Source organism: Hyperolius riggenbachi, chromosome 11 (genome assembly GCF_040937935.1).
Source record: "Hyperolius riggenbachi isolate aHypRig1 chromosome 11, aHypRig1.pri, whole genome shotgun sequence".
Lineage (NCBI taxonomy): Eukaryota > Metazoa > Chordata > Amphibia > Anura > Hyperoliidae > Hyperolius > Hyperolius riggenbachi.
In genome coordinates this window covers 105,724,418-105,739,555 of record NC_090656.1, presented here as the reverse complement: position 1 = coordinate 105,739,555, position 15,138 = coordinate 105,724,418, and the positions used below count along the sequence as shown (strand labels likewise).

General features: G+C 44.5%; 1 protein-coding gene across 4 annotated transcripts in view; it reads right to left on the bottom strand.

Annotated features, from left to right (window-relative positions):
• LOC137538150 (PRKC apoptosis WT1 regulator protein-like) overlaps positions 1 to 15,138 on the bottom strand; it is an 83,487-nt gene that overhangs the window by 8,373 nt on the left and 59,976 nt on the right. The window contains exon 7 of one of the 4 annotated variants that reach the window (XM_068260175.1): positions 14,461 to 14,594. The exons of the other annotated variants lie outside the window; for them this stretch is intronic. Coding sequence (XP_068116276.1) covers positions 14,568 to 14,594 — 27 coding nt within the window. The 3' untranslated portion in view covers positions 14,461 to 14,567. Of the gene's footprint in view, positions 1 to 14,460; positions 14,595 to 15,138 lie in introns of those variants that run through there. 4 annotated transcript variants of the gene reach the window in all.

The window sequence follows — 15,138 nt, the reverse complement described above, 5'->3', positions numbered from 1 at the left end:
GCCTGAATTTTAAGTAAAAGGCTTGTTCGCAGAGTATACCTTTAAATAGAGGTTTTCGTGATGCAGGCAAAAGCATCTCAGTGTCTGCTTGAAGCAGATGATACAAGCAGATACTGAGAACATGTTCCTGAAGGAAGGCCACAGGCCTACACTGCCCTAGACAAATGGACTACGGGAACAATCAACATGGGCCATATTTATAAAACAACATTCCTGCAACTAGGGCAAAATATCTTATGTAATATTAATCGAGTAGGTGGGTATTATGACACCACGAGGGGTCTAAGCCAATAGTCGGGTCTGGGGGATGGCTAAGATGAGGTCACATTTAACTCTTTCCTAGTCAGTATTAAAGGGCCGGATGGGCCGACGGAGCGCATTCTTATTCCTACTTTCATGCTCTCTATATGCTGACTGGAACCCCTAATTATTTCCTTTCTTTATGTAATCTGATATAATGTATGCTGTACATAGTTAGTCTAGATGTAACATAGGATAGACATAAGAAGACCTGATTATCTTCAGCAGGAAGGTAATTACGCAGCTGTAACGCAAGGCAAGAATCTGCTTGGCTAAGATATGACGAACTGTATCTGTATATCTGTTTTCTGAATAAATAACTTGTACATTGAAGAAGCCTGAGAACGGTCTATCTCCAATAATGCTTGCTGTGTGAGAGTCAAGTTATCTCACAGTCTGTGAGGTGCAACTCTACGAAGTTGCTGGTGTCGAAGCAAATAGGTGATTTATAACAGTGGTGCCGTTAAACCCTTCACTGTCTAGCAAAACAGGCAGACAGGGGCCAGGGGCCAAAGTTTTCACGACATTCCACAGCGAAACAAGTGGAGTAGACGTGGACTGGAAAGCTTATCAAGCTGATAAGTGGTGTGCGTGAGCCAGCACACGGGCTGCAGTTCGAGGAAATCAGAGGCGAAACTCTTGGACGTTAAAATTAAGCTGCAGGTGCACATGCAGTTAAAAGCCTAAACAGGATCGCAGGTGGCTTAGAGCGCTCTGAGGCCGGCTGGCAGCTGCCACGGGAGAAACTGATCCACTGAGGGGGGAGAAGGGGCCCCCTCAGCAGCTCCAGGTGTGTCCTATCAGAAGTTTTGTGGGGAATTTGCTACGGCTGATCGAATTGGCAAGCGAATAGAAGTCCGGAACAAGGCAAGTGTGGTTTACGTTGTTATATTGCATTATTTTTATTGTATTTGGAGTTGTACAAGATGTTGATAATGCATTCTGTGTTATGTGCAGCTGTTATGTTAGGTTGGAGGCTGCGTACTTCCTCCCCCTCTTGTGAGTGGTGGGAAGGGGGGGGGGGGGGTAAGGTGGGTTGCAGCTCCGGTGTAAAGCGTACATAGTGCTGTCTTCAGAGTTTATGTGCTTTAATGTGCAGGATTTCTTATGATTTAATGTTCCTGTGTTGCATGTTACGGCTTACATAGTGGATATATATATATATATGTTTGTCTGTTCATGGGCATGTCTCTTTTCGCTGGACAGATGTTAACTGTGTTATCTGCTGTTTTGTTTTTGTTTGTTTGTATTTCTCTCTCGTTTTAGTTTCTCAGAGAAGGTCTGCTACTGTCTGCGTAGGGTGTTAGGAGAGCTTGGAGTGATGCCAGTGGTGTTTCAGTCTACAAGTAGTGGATGGGGGAGTTAGAGAGAGAGAGAGAGGCTGGTAGAGAGAGCCTAGGGAAAAGCAAGCTGGTTCCAGTTAGTGCTAAATGTTAAATGTTTTTTTTTTTAATGTCTGCATAAGTTTATGTTGTTTTCAAGGATCGTGGAGTGTGTTCGGCCAGCTACGGCTGATGGAAGTTCGTCTCAGAATAGGTTTGTAACTGGGATGGTATCGGTTAAGGTGTTATTTAGAGTTATTATACAGCACGCTCTAGTAGTTCTGAATTATGTCTGAGATAAGCGGAATGCTGATTTTCTGCAATGTGTAATTATGCTATATGTAACTAGGCATAAAATGTTTGTTCTGTTTGATTTTTTTCTTCCTAATGTGTATAGGATTAAGAGGGTGCTATGGGAGATTGCATAGCAGCCATCTTAGCTGGCAGTCCAGGACTCAAAATGGTGGCATTGGGGAGGGCCAGCCCCCATGAGTCATGGCAGGGGGGGAGGAGGGGCTGGGGGATCCACATCACGTCAGGCTGTGCTCACGGCAACGGGCAGAGCAGCTGAGAGGAAGGGATGGTAGAGATAATGAGACACTCTACTGAGTATCTCGGATCCCGGAGTATTTCCCCACAGCCTGGATCCAGGGAAAGGAATGCCAGAATATGTGCACCAAGCAGGTGCTGTGAGACTAGCATGGTCACGGATAGGAACTGTTTCCCAGCTAGGGGCATGGAGACACGTAGAAGTCAGCTATTTCCCAGGGAGTGATTTGCAAGCGCAGCGCAGATCAGGGAAGTATCTGTACTGGGTTGCTTATAGGATTATTCCTTTAAGTGAGGCACCTTAACGGGTGGTGCAGCATGAGTTCCCAATAGAGTAAAAGGGGGGACAGTGCATCAGGGGGTGCCGGAGTTGGAAAAAAAGGGAGTTGACCAATCCAGGTATCCGTCGCTGCGGCTGCAGAGCGGTAACGTTTTTTCCGGTTTTTGTCGTGAACAGGGCCAGAGCTTGACGAAGAGGTCAATGCTGGGCTGGGGCTGTTTGTGCGTTTTCTCATCCACTGATTGGTCAAATAATTTTTTTTACCAACTCCTACCAAGTGTAGCACAAAGAACTGGCTGCAGTTCATGGGGCAATTATAAAGATGAAGGAATTGCCATTCACAGAGTGACAGTGTATCAGTACAGGTTTGCCATATGACTACCTACCAAGTGTGCATTCAGGGATCTGCATACAGGCATTTGACGCTGGAATGCTTAGCCCTGCACCCTGTGTAGTTTAAGTGCAAAGTGCTCCTTCCTACAGGGAGGCAGCCATTTTTTTGTAGTCTGGGGGTAGTAGCACGGCAAACAGTGCTCAGAGGGTACAACACACAGGACTTCTAGCAGAGCTGGTATCGCAATGAAGTTCTAGGTAAGTAAATGCGAAAATGAGCAAGAGCATTGCAGGCTCACCTGCAAAGCAGCAACAGGTGTGTGGCATCCGTACTCTGTGCATACGACGGCCGCGTATGTACAGAAGGAAATGCAGTTTAGTTAGGAGGGGGGCAGATGAGAGGGAATATCCTGCATGCTGGTGCCCCCTGCTGGCCATATAGCCATTGTCTATATGCAACTGAAACCCTCTCCAACGACTGGCTGAATTTGCTCAGCCTCTGCTTAATTGATTACTGCAGACTAGGTGTAATGTGTGTGTGCACTTCTTATTGGCTTATAAGCAGCCTGCAGGCTTTATATAAGCAGCAGAGAACTGTTTGGGAAGTGAGTATTTCCCTTTGTGTGTTTGGTAAGTTTCAGAGCAGTTGGGGACAGGCTCCTGGGGGTGGCAGCTCCAGGGCTTGGTTGCCCTCACATATGGTGTTGCATGCTGGTTCTGGGGCCCCGGGCAGTGAGAGTTCCTGGGGCCCCAGGCTCGCTTGTGCACCATTGTTTTTAATTTTAATGACACATTCAAGGTACATTTTCATAATTGTTCCGATAAGGTGGATCTTTCAAGGGGAACATATTGTGTGAGTGGAGATCCCATATGGATCGAGTCATCCAAGTTTGATGACGTTATTCCTCAAATTGTTAAGAGAACTCTAAAGTTCAAAGTTTCACGAGAAGTTCCCATCCTGAAAGATAACACGACATGGGACCAATGGGAACAGGTTTTGACCCAAGACGACCACACTTTGTTACAACGGTTAAACAAACAGGTCACTAAGTTAGAGGTAAGATTTCACCATGATACAGGTGATCTTAACGGGGTAGAACACAAATATAAGCAGGTGAGTTCCAGTTTGACCTGGTGGAAAAGGTTTCCGGCGATGTTCTAGGGACACTCGGACGGGGCCTCTGCAGTTCAAAATTTCTTCCTACACTCACTGGTCGTTGTGACGGGGATGACAACTTTGGGCATCATTATCCAGGTGAGGTTGGGTGTTAAATTACGCAAAACAAATTAACCTGGTCAAGAGATTGGTGCCTCATAAACAATCTCATGAACCAATATTTCCAAATTACGGGATATACAGGGTTACGGGTATAGGTGTAGCAGTACCTACGATGGGGCTGATTGTATAAAGGTGTTCTTTTAGAAGGCACCTGGCACTGCTCCATTGTGTAACAAACAAACGAGTTTCACTTTTCTGTGATCATGCAAGTTTGTGAGTGATACGCAAGTGACGCAAATGCTTAGAATGTGGTATAGAGGGACTTAGAAGTAGGACCTCCCCAGAGAGCCTAGTTACAGGAAGACCAAGAGGTCTTGCCCTCTCTCCCAGGGATAACCGCCTAGAGCAGAGAAGTTGTGTGAGCACGATCCACGAAAAGTGAAACATACAGAAAAGAAACCAGGTACTGCTGGATTCAGAAGCTGGGTTCAGAAGCTGGGATCTGCGGAGCAAGCCATTTTAGAGGGGATTGTTATAATTTAAGTAGGTCTGAGTTATTTGGCCTGAGTTTTAAGTAAAAGGCTTGTTCGCAGAGTATACCTTTAAATAGAGGTTTTCGTGATGCAGGCAAAAGCAACTCAGTGTCTGCTTGAAGCAGATGATACAAGCAGATACTGAGAACATGTTCCTGAATTAAGGCCACAGGCCTACACTGCCCCAGACAAATGGACTACGGGAACAATCAACATGGGCCATATTTATAAAACAACATTCCTGCAACTAGGGCAAAATATCTTATGTAATATTAATCGAGTAGGTGGGTATTATGACACCACGAGAGGTCTAAGCCAATAGTCGGGTCTGGGGAATGGCTAAGATGAGGTCACATTTAACTCTTTCCTAGTCAGTATTAAAGGGTCTGGATGGGCCGACGGAGCGCATTATTATTTCTACTTTCATGCTCTCTATATGCTGACTGGAACCCCTAATTATTTCCTTTCTTTATGTAATCTGATATAATGTATGCTGTACATAGTTAGTCTAGATGTAACGTAGGATAGACATAAGAAGACCTGATTATCTTCAGCAGGAAGGTAATCACGCAGCTGTAACGCAAGGCAAGAATCGGCTTGGCTAAGATATGATGAACTGTATCTGTATATCTGTTTCCTGAATAAATAACTTGTACATTGAAGAAGCCTGAGAACGGTCTATCTCCAATAATGCTTGCTGTGTGAGAGTCAAGTTATCTCACAGTCTGTGAGGTGCAACTCTACGAAGTTGCTGGTGTCGAAGCAAATAGGTGATTTATAACAGCGTCTATCCCACTCATCCATGCAAAAACTCAGATGTTAGACCCCTTGAAACATCTTTTCCATCACTTTTGTGGCCAGCATAAATGTTTCTAGTTTTCAAAGTTCGCCTCCCCATTGAAGTCTATTGGGGTTCGCAAAAGTTCGCAAGTTTAGAGATGGCCTGAACCTCTAAATTGGAGGTTCGGGCCATCTCAAATTAAAATTAGGAAAATAATGAGGGGCGTGGCCTGAACCTAATGGCGTGAGGACGTGCTGCGAGAGAGCTCCCGTCCGCTGGTATCCTGAATCCCACATCTACTGCAGCTAACTATCTCATCTCCACTCACCACACACTCAGCAAGCCTCCGTGTTATACCCGGGGATCAACATGGCTACTCCTCGCCCGTCAGAAGCACTCCAAAAGCTTCAAAAGTTCCGCCACGAGGATCAAGATGGCGCCGACTCGGCCTCGCAGCCGGCTTCGGATGACGACTCCGTCACCTCCGCCAGGCAAAAACGCCCAACACTAACTCAAGTGCTGAAAGCTATTACAGCCTGCCAATCAAGCCTTTCTCAAATTACCTCCACTCTCGATGAAGTAAAGACGGACGTCTCCTTCCTCCGGCAGGACCTCCGTAACCTAAAAAGTAAGGTATCGGATGCTGAAGCTAGAATCAGCTCTCTAGAGGACTCCGTCAGACCGCTTCATATAGAAATGGGCAAATCCCAGAAAGGCCTGAAAACAGTCATAGACCGGCAAGAGGACCAAGAAAACCGGCAACGCCGCTCGAACATACGTATTGTGGGCCCCCCCCCGAGAAGGCAGAGGGAAGCGACCCCGAGAAATTCACGGAAACTCTCCTAACATCCATCTTCGGCGTGGACACCTTTTCTAAAGCCTTCATCGTGGAGCGGGCCCACAGAATATCTCCTAAGACCCCTCCACCGGGGGCTCCTCCGCGCACATTCATATTTAAACTCTTGAACTACCGTGACAGGGATGCCGTCCTGAGAGCTGCCAGGGCCAAAGAGTCGATTGCCTACGAGAACACCGTGATATCTTTCTACCCGGACTTCTCCTTGGAAGTCCAGAAGCAACGCGCCAAGTTTGCCACGGCTAAAAGGAAGCTGAGAGACGTCCAACTTTCCTACGCCATGCTTTACCCTGCAAAACTCCGGATCGCGGATAATGGTAAAGTACACTTCTTTACCGAGCCTGAAGACATAATCCGCTGGCTTGAAAACCGCCCTAAGAACGCGGGTTCAGCTTCATTGGAATAACGAGGTACTGTAAACTTTTATTGGTTTTTACACCTGATCCCCACTTGGGAATAAGCTAGCCCATATCCCCCTTTTACACATCCAGACCCTGCGTACATATTCCCCATTGGTTTCCCCCGTCACAACAGGTAGCCATGTTTTCTTCTCTGCTGCGTCACTACCCTTTGCTACTTTCTGAAAATGGATTCTACAGACACCTGGAGGGTAACAACCCCTGCCCGGGGAACCCCCTGAACTTAACTACACATCATGTCGGGTACATGGGTCTCCGACTCGTACCAGCACCCAGTAACTGGAGGTTGTTTGAACTATCTCTACGTCTACACTATACCGTGAATTAATACATCGCCACTACAGGAGTCTGTCATCAGATTTGTATGCAGGACTGGAACCCATTATCCTCTCTCCATGCTTATGGGTAATTTTGATGCCGGAGACTCACTATTACATACTTAGACCCGGATACCCTTATATGGCTACCTCTAATCTGTACGCTACTGTCTTTAAATGATGCACGTAATCCGCCTACATCTCTACCTCTATAAAGTGTGTTAAAGAAGAAACCCTGTATCATAATGTGGTGTAACTTGTGCTAATACCCTCTGTTCTCTTATTTCGCTTTTATAAAAGTTACCCTGGCTGCAGTTACATAATTTGGTCGGGACTCACCTGCAGTGTTCCGCCACAACCCCGCATTATTAAGAATCCGTGCACCTTAGTGCTAACTATTTTGACCTAAGTGTAAATAAACGTGTCTGACTAGCCGTTAGGCTCCAGCTCGTTTATCCCATACCGTTGTACTGTTGGGTATAAGGTTCCACATGTCGGTTGCTGTGGAACAGGGTGTTTTGTTGGGAATGGCAGCCACGTTGGCAGCTTAGTTATGTTAAATGCATCAACCTCACTTGTGTTTACAATTTACAGTACTCCATACACTTGGTCTCATACATCCTTCCAACCTACCTATGTACTTCTTCTCTCTCTCTGAACTATAAATGGCGACCAACGATAGAAGTGTTAAAATAATATGCTGGAATACACGTGGTCTCAATGATCACATCAAACGTTCTTTGGTTATGAACTTCATGAGGAAACAGAGACCAGATATACTGGCACTCCTTGAAACCCACATTACAGGCAATAAGACTAAAGCCCTTGAGAGGGGATGGGTGGGTAAAGCTTTCCACTCATCATTTTCCCAATACTCTCGTGGAGTCTCCTTATTGATCAGCCGCACCCTCCCATTTCTTCCTCTGAAGGTAAGGACGGATCAGTACGGAAGATTTATCTTTGTCCATGGTCTCTTGGACAATAAACTTATAAACCTGTTGGCTTTCTACATCCCTCCTCCGTACTCATCTGTCTTGCTCAGGGAGGGAATACAGTTTATAGCTAAACTCCCTACATGTCCGAATATCTGGATGGGAGACTTTAACTCTTTATGTGACCCTGCCATAGATAAATTTCCTCCCGCCCCTTCAAAGAAAACCCCGTTTGCTAATTTGCTCTCTGAAATTGCACTGCATGACGTATGGAGATACTTTCACCCATCCGCTAGACAATTTACATGCTTCTCTGCCTCATATAACGTTTTATCCAGACTCGACTACTTTTTAGTTTCAGCTAATGTACTCCCTCTAGTGGGCTCCACGGGCACACTACCAAGAATCACCTCTGACCACTCTCCAATTTATATTCTCATCCAGTGGTATGATACCCCCAAATATTTCCTATGGAAATGTAACCCCTTTTGGTTGTCGTTGTTTACCTCGGAGGAATGGCTAATTGACAAACTACAAACTTTTTTTTTCATTCATAGAGACACTGAAAACTACTCCCTTACCTGGGACAGCTTCAAGGCTCACTTGAGAGGTCTCTTGATCAGTGCAGTTTCCCATCTTAAAAAAGAAACTAATGCAACTATATCCTTACTCCAAAGCCAAATCCCAATCCTTGAACAAAACTATCTGGCGGATTCCTCCGGGGTGAACTATGATGCATGGAAAGGAGCGCAAGCTCGGTTAACAGATATCCTCACAGAGAAAGTCCGGGCAAAAAATTTCTTCTATAAACAATCATTCTATGAACAGGGTGAAAAAACGGGTACAATACTTGCCAGGATGGCCCGGGATAGGAGCTCCTTGAGCTCTATCCCGACCATTAGGGATTCCGCTGGCATTCTCCTTACTGGTTCTTCTAAAATAAATAATAGATTTGCTGAATATTTCAAAGATTTATACTCCGCAAAATCCCTCTTCAACCAGAACGAAGCAGAGATTTTCTTGTCAGAAATCGACCTCCCCAGACTTACTCCAGAACACAGGGAAATGCTTGAGGGCCCTATTACACTTGAAGATATAGAAACCGCCATTCACTCACTCCCTAATGGCAAAGCCTCAGGACTAGACGGCCTCCCAGGCGAAATCTATAAAAGATTCGCCGAAATCATAGCTCCACGCCTACTCCAAACCTTTGAATATGCATTCAAAGAAGGTATACTCCCTACTTCCATGAGGACAGCTTTAATTATCTTACTAGCCAAACCAGGCAAAGATGCTACTCTTTGTGACTCATATAGACCCATCTCTCTGTTACCACAAGATGTTAAAATCTTAGCAAAAATCCTGGCTAACAGGTTAAATCAGGTAATACTTACCCTTATTCACAATGATCAGACAGGCTTTATGCCGGGGAAAAAGACCTCTTTAAATATCAGACGACTATTTGCAAACCTACAGGCATCCCACATAAACAAAGGTCAAAGAGTGGTGGTGTCCCTGGATGCCGCCAAGGCATTCGATGCTGTTGAATGGCCCTTTCTTCTTGCTACATTGGCACGTTTTGGCTTTGGGGACAACTTTATCAAATGGGTTCGTATTCTGTATAACCAGCCACTGGCCCAAGTCTGCTCTAACTCCACCTTCTCCGCTCCCTTCTTAATAAACAGAGGAACTAGACAGGGCTGTCCTCTATCCCCACTGTTATACGCCTTATCAGCCGAGCCACTGGCTTGCAAAATTAGAACTGACCCTAGAATCAAAGGCCTACGTATAGGCAGTATTGAGGAGAAAATAAGCCAGTATGCCGACGACACCATTCTCTTTCTAGCTGACCCTAATGAATCTCTGCAAACTGCGTTTGACCTAATAAGTGAGATGGGTTGTTATTCAGGGCTTTCCGTGAACTGGAGTAAGTCTGCTATCCTGGGCTTGGATAATCCTCAAGTTTCGGCTTCCCCCCTGCCCTGCCCGCTGCAAATTGTCACATCATTTACTTATCTAGGGGTGATTGTAACAGTAGACCCTCAATTATACTACCAAAACAATATTGCTCCTCTTCTGTCCCTGACCCAGTCTAAAATATCAGCCTGGACTAGACTCCCACTCTCGGTAGCTGGGCGTGTCAACCTAATAAAGATGGTCCTATTCCCCAAAATTCTGTACATAATTCACAATTCTCCAATTTATATCCTTATGTCTTTTTTTTTAAAAAACTTAGGTCACTGTTCCTCTCCCTGGTCTGGGGTAGGTCTAGAGCCAGGCTGAGATACAACATCCTGCATTGCCCGACCTCCTCTGGAGGTCTGGCACTTCCAGACCCATACCTCTATTACATTGCCTCCCACTTGGAACATATTGCTTATTGGTTTGTTTCTAACTCTCTACAACCTCCCGATCCATTAGGCTTTTCACCTACCTCCATCTCCAATAATTTACCCTTTGCCCTACTAAAAGATAACCTCACTGCTAACTCTCCCAATAATACAATACTTATTCAGGCTTCCAGGGTATGGCAGGCGGCGAATAAAATTATCCCCTCCCTCAATAGAGAATTCCATACCCCCCTCTGGCACAATCCTCAGTTACCTGAACTATACCATTTAGACAACACTAACCTCTGGTCTACCAAAGGTATCCAATACTTAGGTCAAATTCTCCACAACACCAATTTCATTCCTTATCAAACCCTCCAAGAACACTTTGATCTTCCCCCCATATGCAAATATATGTACATACAACTTCAACATGCCATCAAAGCGCAATTTCCTTCTGGCCTGCCCTCAACCAATATCTCCCTGATCATGGAAACTCTCAAAGATGGCCCTATGAAACACCATATAGGCATAGTATATTCCCTGTTATTGGAGTACCGCTCTGCCCACACAATAAAAGAAGCCTTGTCCAAGTGGACCCGAATCGGGGTTCAACTGGACGAGGAGGAATGGGAAGACTGCCTCTCTACTCCTAAACAGGTCTCTCCATGTGTTAATGAGCGTCTCACACAAATTTATACCCTACACCAAAGTTACCTAACTCCCTCCCAACTTATAAAATTCTCCCCCTCTGCATCAGCGTTCTGCCCTAAATGCCAAGCCTTAAACCCATTTTTCCTCCACCTTATCTGGCAATGCCCACCCATCGCAGACTTCTGGAAACAAGTTACGGATTTCCTGCACGATTTAATGGGGTCCCCAGTAGACCCAGACATCAAAACTTGTATACTTAATCTCCTACATGAAGATACACCGAAATTTGATAAAATTTTGATTATGGAATCCTTATTTGCGGCCAAACAATGTATCACCTTCAGGTGGCTATCCCCAACCCTCCCTACATTGGAAGCCTGGAAATCCAGAGTCCGCAAACACTTACCTTTTAAAAAATTGGTATACTCCCATAGAAAATGCCCCAATAAATTCCACCAAGTTTGGGACAAATGGTTGAACTCTTGACCTCACACCTCTATGTTTACACAAAACCTGTCGTGTCTTTAGGATATAGGTTACTCTAGGTAATGTTAGATGTAATGTTTTTCTTCTTTTTTTTTGAATTGGATTTGGTCTTTGTCGCCTTGACCTACTCTAACCCAATGTGAAGACCACCTACGTTGTACACTGTATAATATTTCTCTTTTTTGATTGCCAATACCTAAGCTGTATAAATTCTCCCTTTTCTGTACATTTGTATCTGAATTTTATATTGTACCAACTTTTTCTATCAATAAACATCTTTGGTTGATGAAAAAAAAATTAGGAAAATAATGGAGATAATGGTGACACCTTGAATAACAATTGAGTCGGTCTAGTAGAGCTTACTTGTAAAAACACCTTCTGGCTGGTCTTTGAATTCAGACTGTACAACACAAACTTTACAGGGCAAAAAACTAAAAAAAAAAATTAAGCAATGTTTCAATGTGAATTATGCCAAAGGAAAAAAGAGTTTTTAAAATGAATTGCAGTAACTGATATAACTTGAGTGATACTTTTATGAAATTCTTTGTGGAATTTTTCATTTAGGCTGGATTCCCACTCGACCAAAGCGTTGTGGTGCGATGCGCCGCCCCCATCGTATCGCACCGCAACACCCCAAAAAATACCATTAATATGACCCTATGGCAGAGTGTGCTGACAGGTTCATATGCATAACACCACCAACCAGCATGCTCCTACCATGCCTCCCGCAGGCCCTTCGCTGACCCTCCCTCAGTGACTTCCATGCAGGACAGGAAGAATGTCACTGGGATTCCTGTGTTCCCCTTTGTATTTGCGTATTTCGGCACATGTGCGCAGCTCTACCACTGCCGAAGTATTTCAAATTTCTTCATCTCCCATTGACTTTCATGCATTCTGCTGCATCGGCACGGAAGTCACATGGTAAGGTGCTGTTGACACATGGTAAGGTGCTGTTGACACATGGTAAGGTGCAGCACGTCGGGAACGTCCGTCGCAATGCAACGCAACGGGGTAATTGTACAAGGCTTTCATTAGGGCTCATAGATTCCTCCACAATTTAAAATCAGCTGCATAGGGCAGTCACATAGCTCAGTAAATCACAGATATGTGCTAGTTTGCCATCACACTGAGCAGTTTAGAAACAGTGACCTTGATTCCGAAGGTAAGCTGTGGAGTTTATTCTACAGCCAGCACCCAGGCAGCTCACTTCTATATATGGCATGGGCTGTTCAGGATGCCTGTTCTGGCATGGGGCCTGGGCGCTACTCTTGCCTAACAGGATATCCTTCACGTTGGCAGCAGGCCCAGAATTCCATCACCTCCTCACACTGTAGATAAGCCCTCTGATGTTGGGTTTACCTACTACGATAAACAATATTCAAATGAATCACTCATTTAAATTTAGCAACCTTGAACCAGTCCTGTTGTTGACATCATTTCAAACATCCTTTAGATGTGGTTTGAGAACTTGAGTGCCTGCTCTAAATTCCCAACATATACTGTATCAGATGATTATCAGTAGTCATTTCTCACATACATCATACTTTCCATGTCTACCTGACATCTAATGCCAGTAACTGGGTTTAGGTGGGTGTGAAGTAAGCCCTGCGTGGTTTAAGGTGTACTAGTCTGTTTATTCAAGTGTGACATCATCACACATAAACATGGACAGACTTCAAAGGCCTGAAACTTTATTTATAATGGGACTGTACGTTTAGAACCTTGTATGAAATAAGAACATTTGTTTAAAGCAAACCAGTACCAGCATTTAGCTTATTAAATGTATGTTCAGGTAATAAAGACCTGATGTCGTCTTTTCTGTGGCCTGTAGAATTTGTAGTTTTGATTGGTGTACATGAGCACAGGAAATGTGTCTCCTGCATTTAGCTTCCTTAAAGGACAACTGTAACAAGAGGCATATGGAGGCTGCCATATTTATTTCCTTTTAAGCAATACCCGTTGCCTGGCAGCCCTGCTGTTCCTCTACTTCTAATACTTTCAGCCATAGACCCTGAACAAGCATGCAGCAGATCAGGTGTTTCTGACATTATTGTCAGATCTGACTGGATTAGCTACATCCTTGTTTCTGGTGTGATTCAGACACTACTGCAGCCAACTAGATCAGCAGGACAGCCAGGCAACTGGTATTGTTTAGAAGGTAATAAATATGGCAGCCTCCATATCCCTCTTGTTACATTTGTCCTTTAAGTCTTAAAGCACACCTGAAGTGAGAGGGATATGGAGGCTGCCATATTTATTTCATTTTAAACAATGCCATACTGATGTATTTAGCGGCAGTAGAGTCTGAATAACAGCAGAAAAAAAGCATGCAGCTTATCTGGTTAGATCTGACAATAATGTCAGAAACACCTGATCTGCTACATGCTTGTTCAGGGACTATGGCTAAAAGTATAAGAGGCAGAGGATCAGCAGGATAGCCAGGCAACTGGTATTGTTTAACAGGAAATAAATATGGCAGCCTCCATATCCCTCTAGTTACAATTGTCCTTTAAACACACATGCAGTGTGTATTGCCGTGTGTACTATGACCTCATCCCGATCACTAAGGTGACATTGCTGTGCATAAACCATGTACAGACATGCTTCTCAAATATAGCCAATTTATTGTGCTGTTAAATGGAGCATGGGGGAGGGACAATGTGGTGTTGTAATATCACTCTCTGCTGCCCATTATATTTTCCTACTATGTCATCATGTTTTCGTACATCTGCTTGAAGAGAACCTGAACTGAAAATAAAAAGTCAAAATAACCATACACAGGTCATACTTACCTATTGTGTAGTCTACTCCTCAATCTCTTTCTCCTCTCCTGCGTCCCATTTGTCCACTGTGATCAATGGAATTCTCCATCATCAATTTTCAAAAATGGCCTTTACCTCTCAAGAGCTTCCTGGTCAGCACAGTGTTAAGCTGTAATATCACCCACTTGAGCCGTAGGGAAACATGGACATTACCTTACACATTCAGTTGTAACTGACAGCTGCTGATATATAACTGACAGCAACTAGTATATTTCAGTTCTGACAAAATATTGTCAGAACTGGAAGGGATCGCTGTAAGAAGAAAATGGTGAGCATGTGTTTATTTTAAAATAATTTTACTTGCTTCAGGTTCCCTTTAAAGCCAAAAGCAAAGACGTTTTGTCATCCCCCATCGACCTCCTCGGTTTCTGAACTGCGAATGCCTCATTCTGTGCTTTTTCTGTATCTCTGCACACACTAAATGGAATGTCCACTTACGACCTCATAGCCTCTATCTCCTCCTAGGTAATCCAAAGCAGAACAATCAGAATGCACCTAGAATACTCAGCCTGTTCTCTAATAAGCTCTTGCACTGCCTTATGTACCATATACTCACAGCAACAGAATGAAACTATGGGAGAGAGACTCCTCCAATCGGCATCTGCTACTCATGATTGATAAGAAGAAAAGATCAATTACAGCACAGGATGGAAAAATCCTGTCCAATTGGGAACAGAGTTACATTAGTGGCAGGCAAGTGCAATGTCATCTCTGCTGCCCAAGCTGCACATGCTCGGAGTCATTACAGACGACATTTCCAAGTGGCCCCCTGTCATAGCTCACTCCCTCTATTGCCCAGCATGTCACTCTCTGCACACGTCACATGTAGTCATCACTTGACGCAGGAAGAGATGCCGGCCACTAGAGGAAGCAAACTATGACAGGGGGAAGCCTTGCTGGAGCCCAGCCTGAGCAGGTGAGATAACTCAGCACTGCGGACACTGCACCCTTGTTCTGCATTGTATATACTGAGGCTTGGGGTGCACAGGACAGTGCTGGCCACTA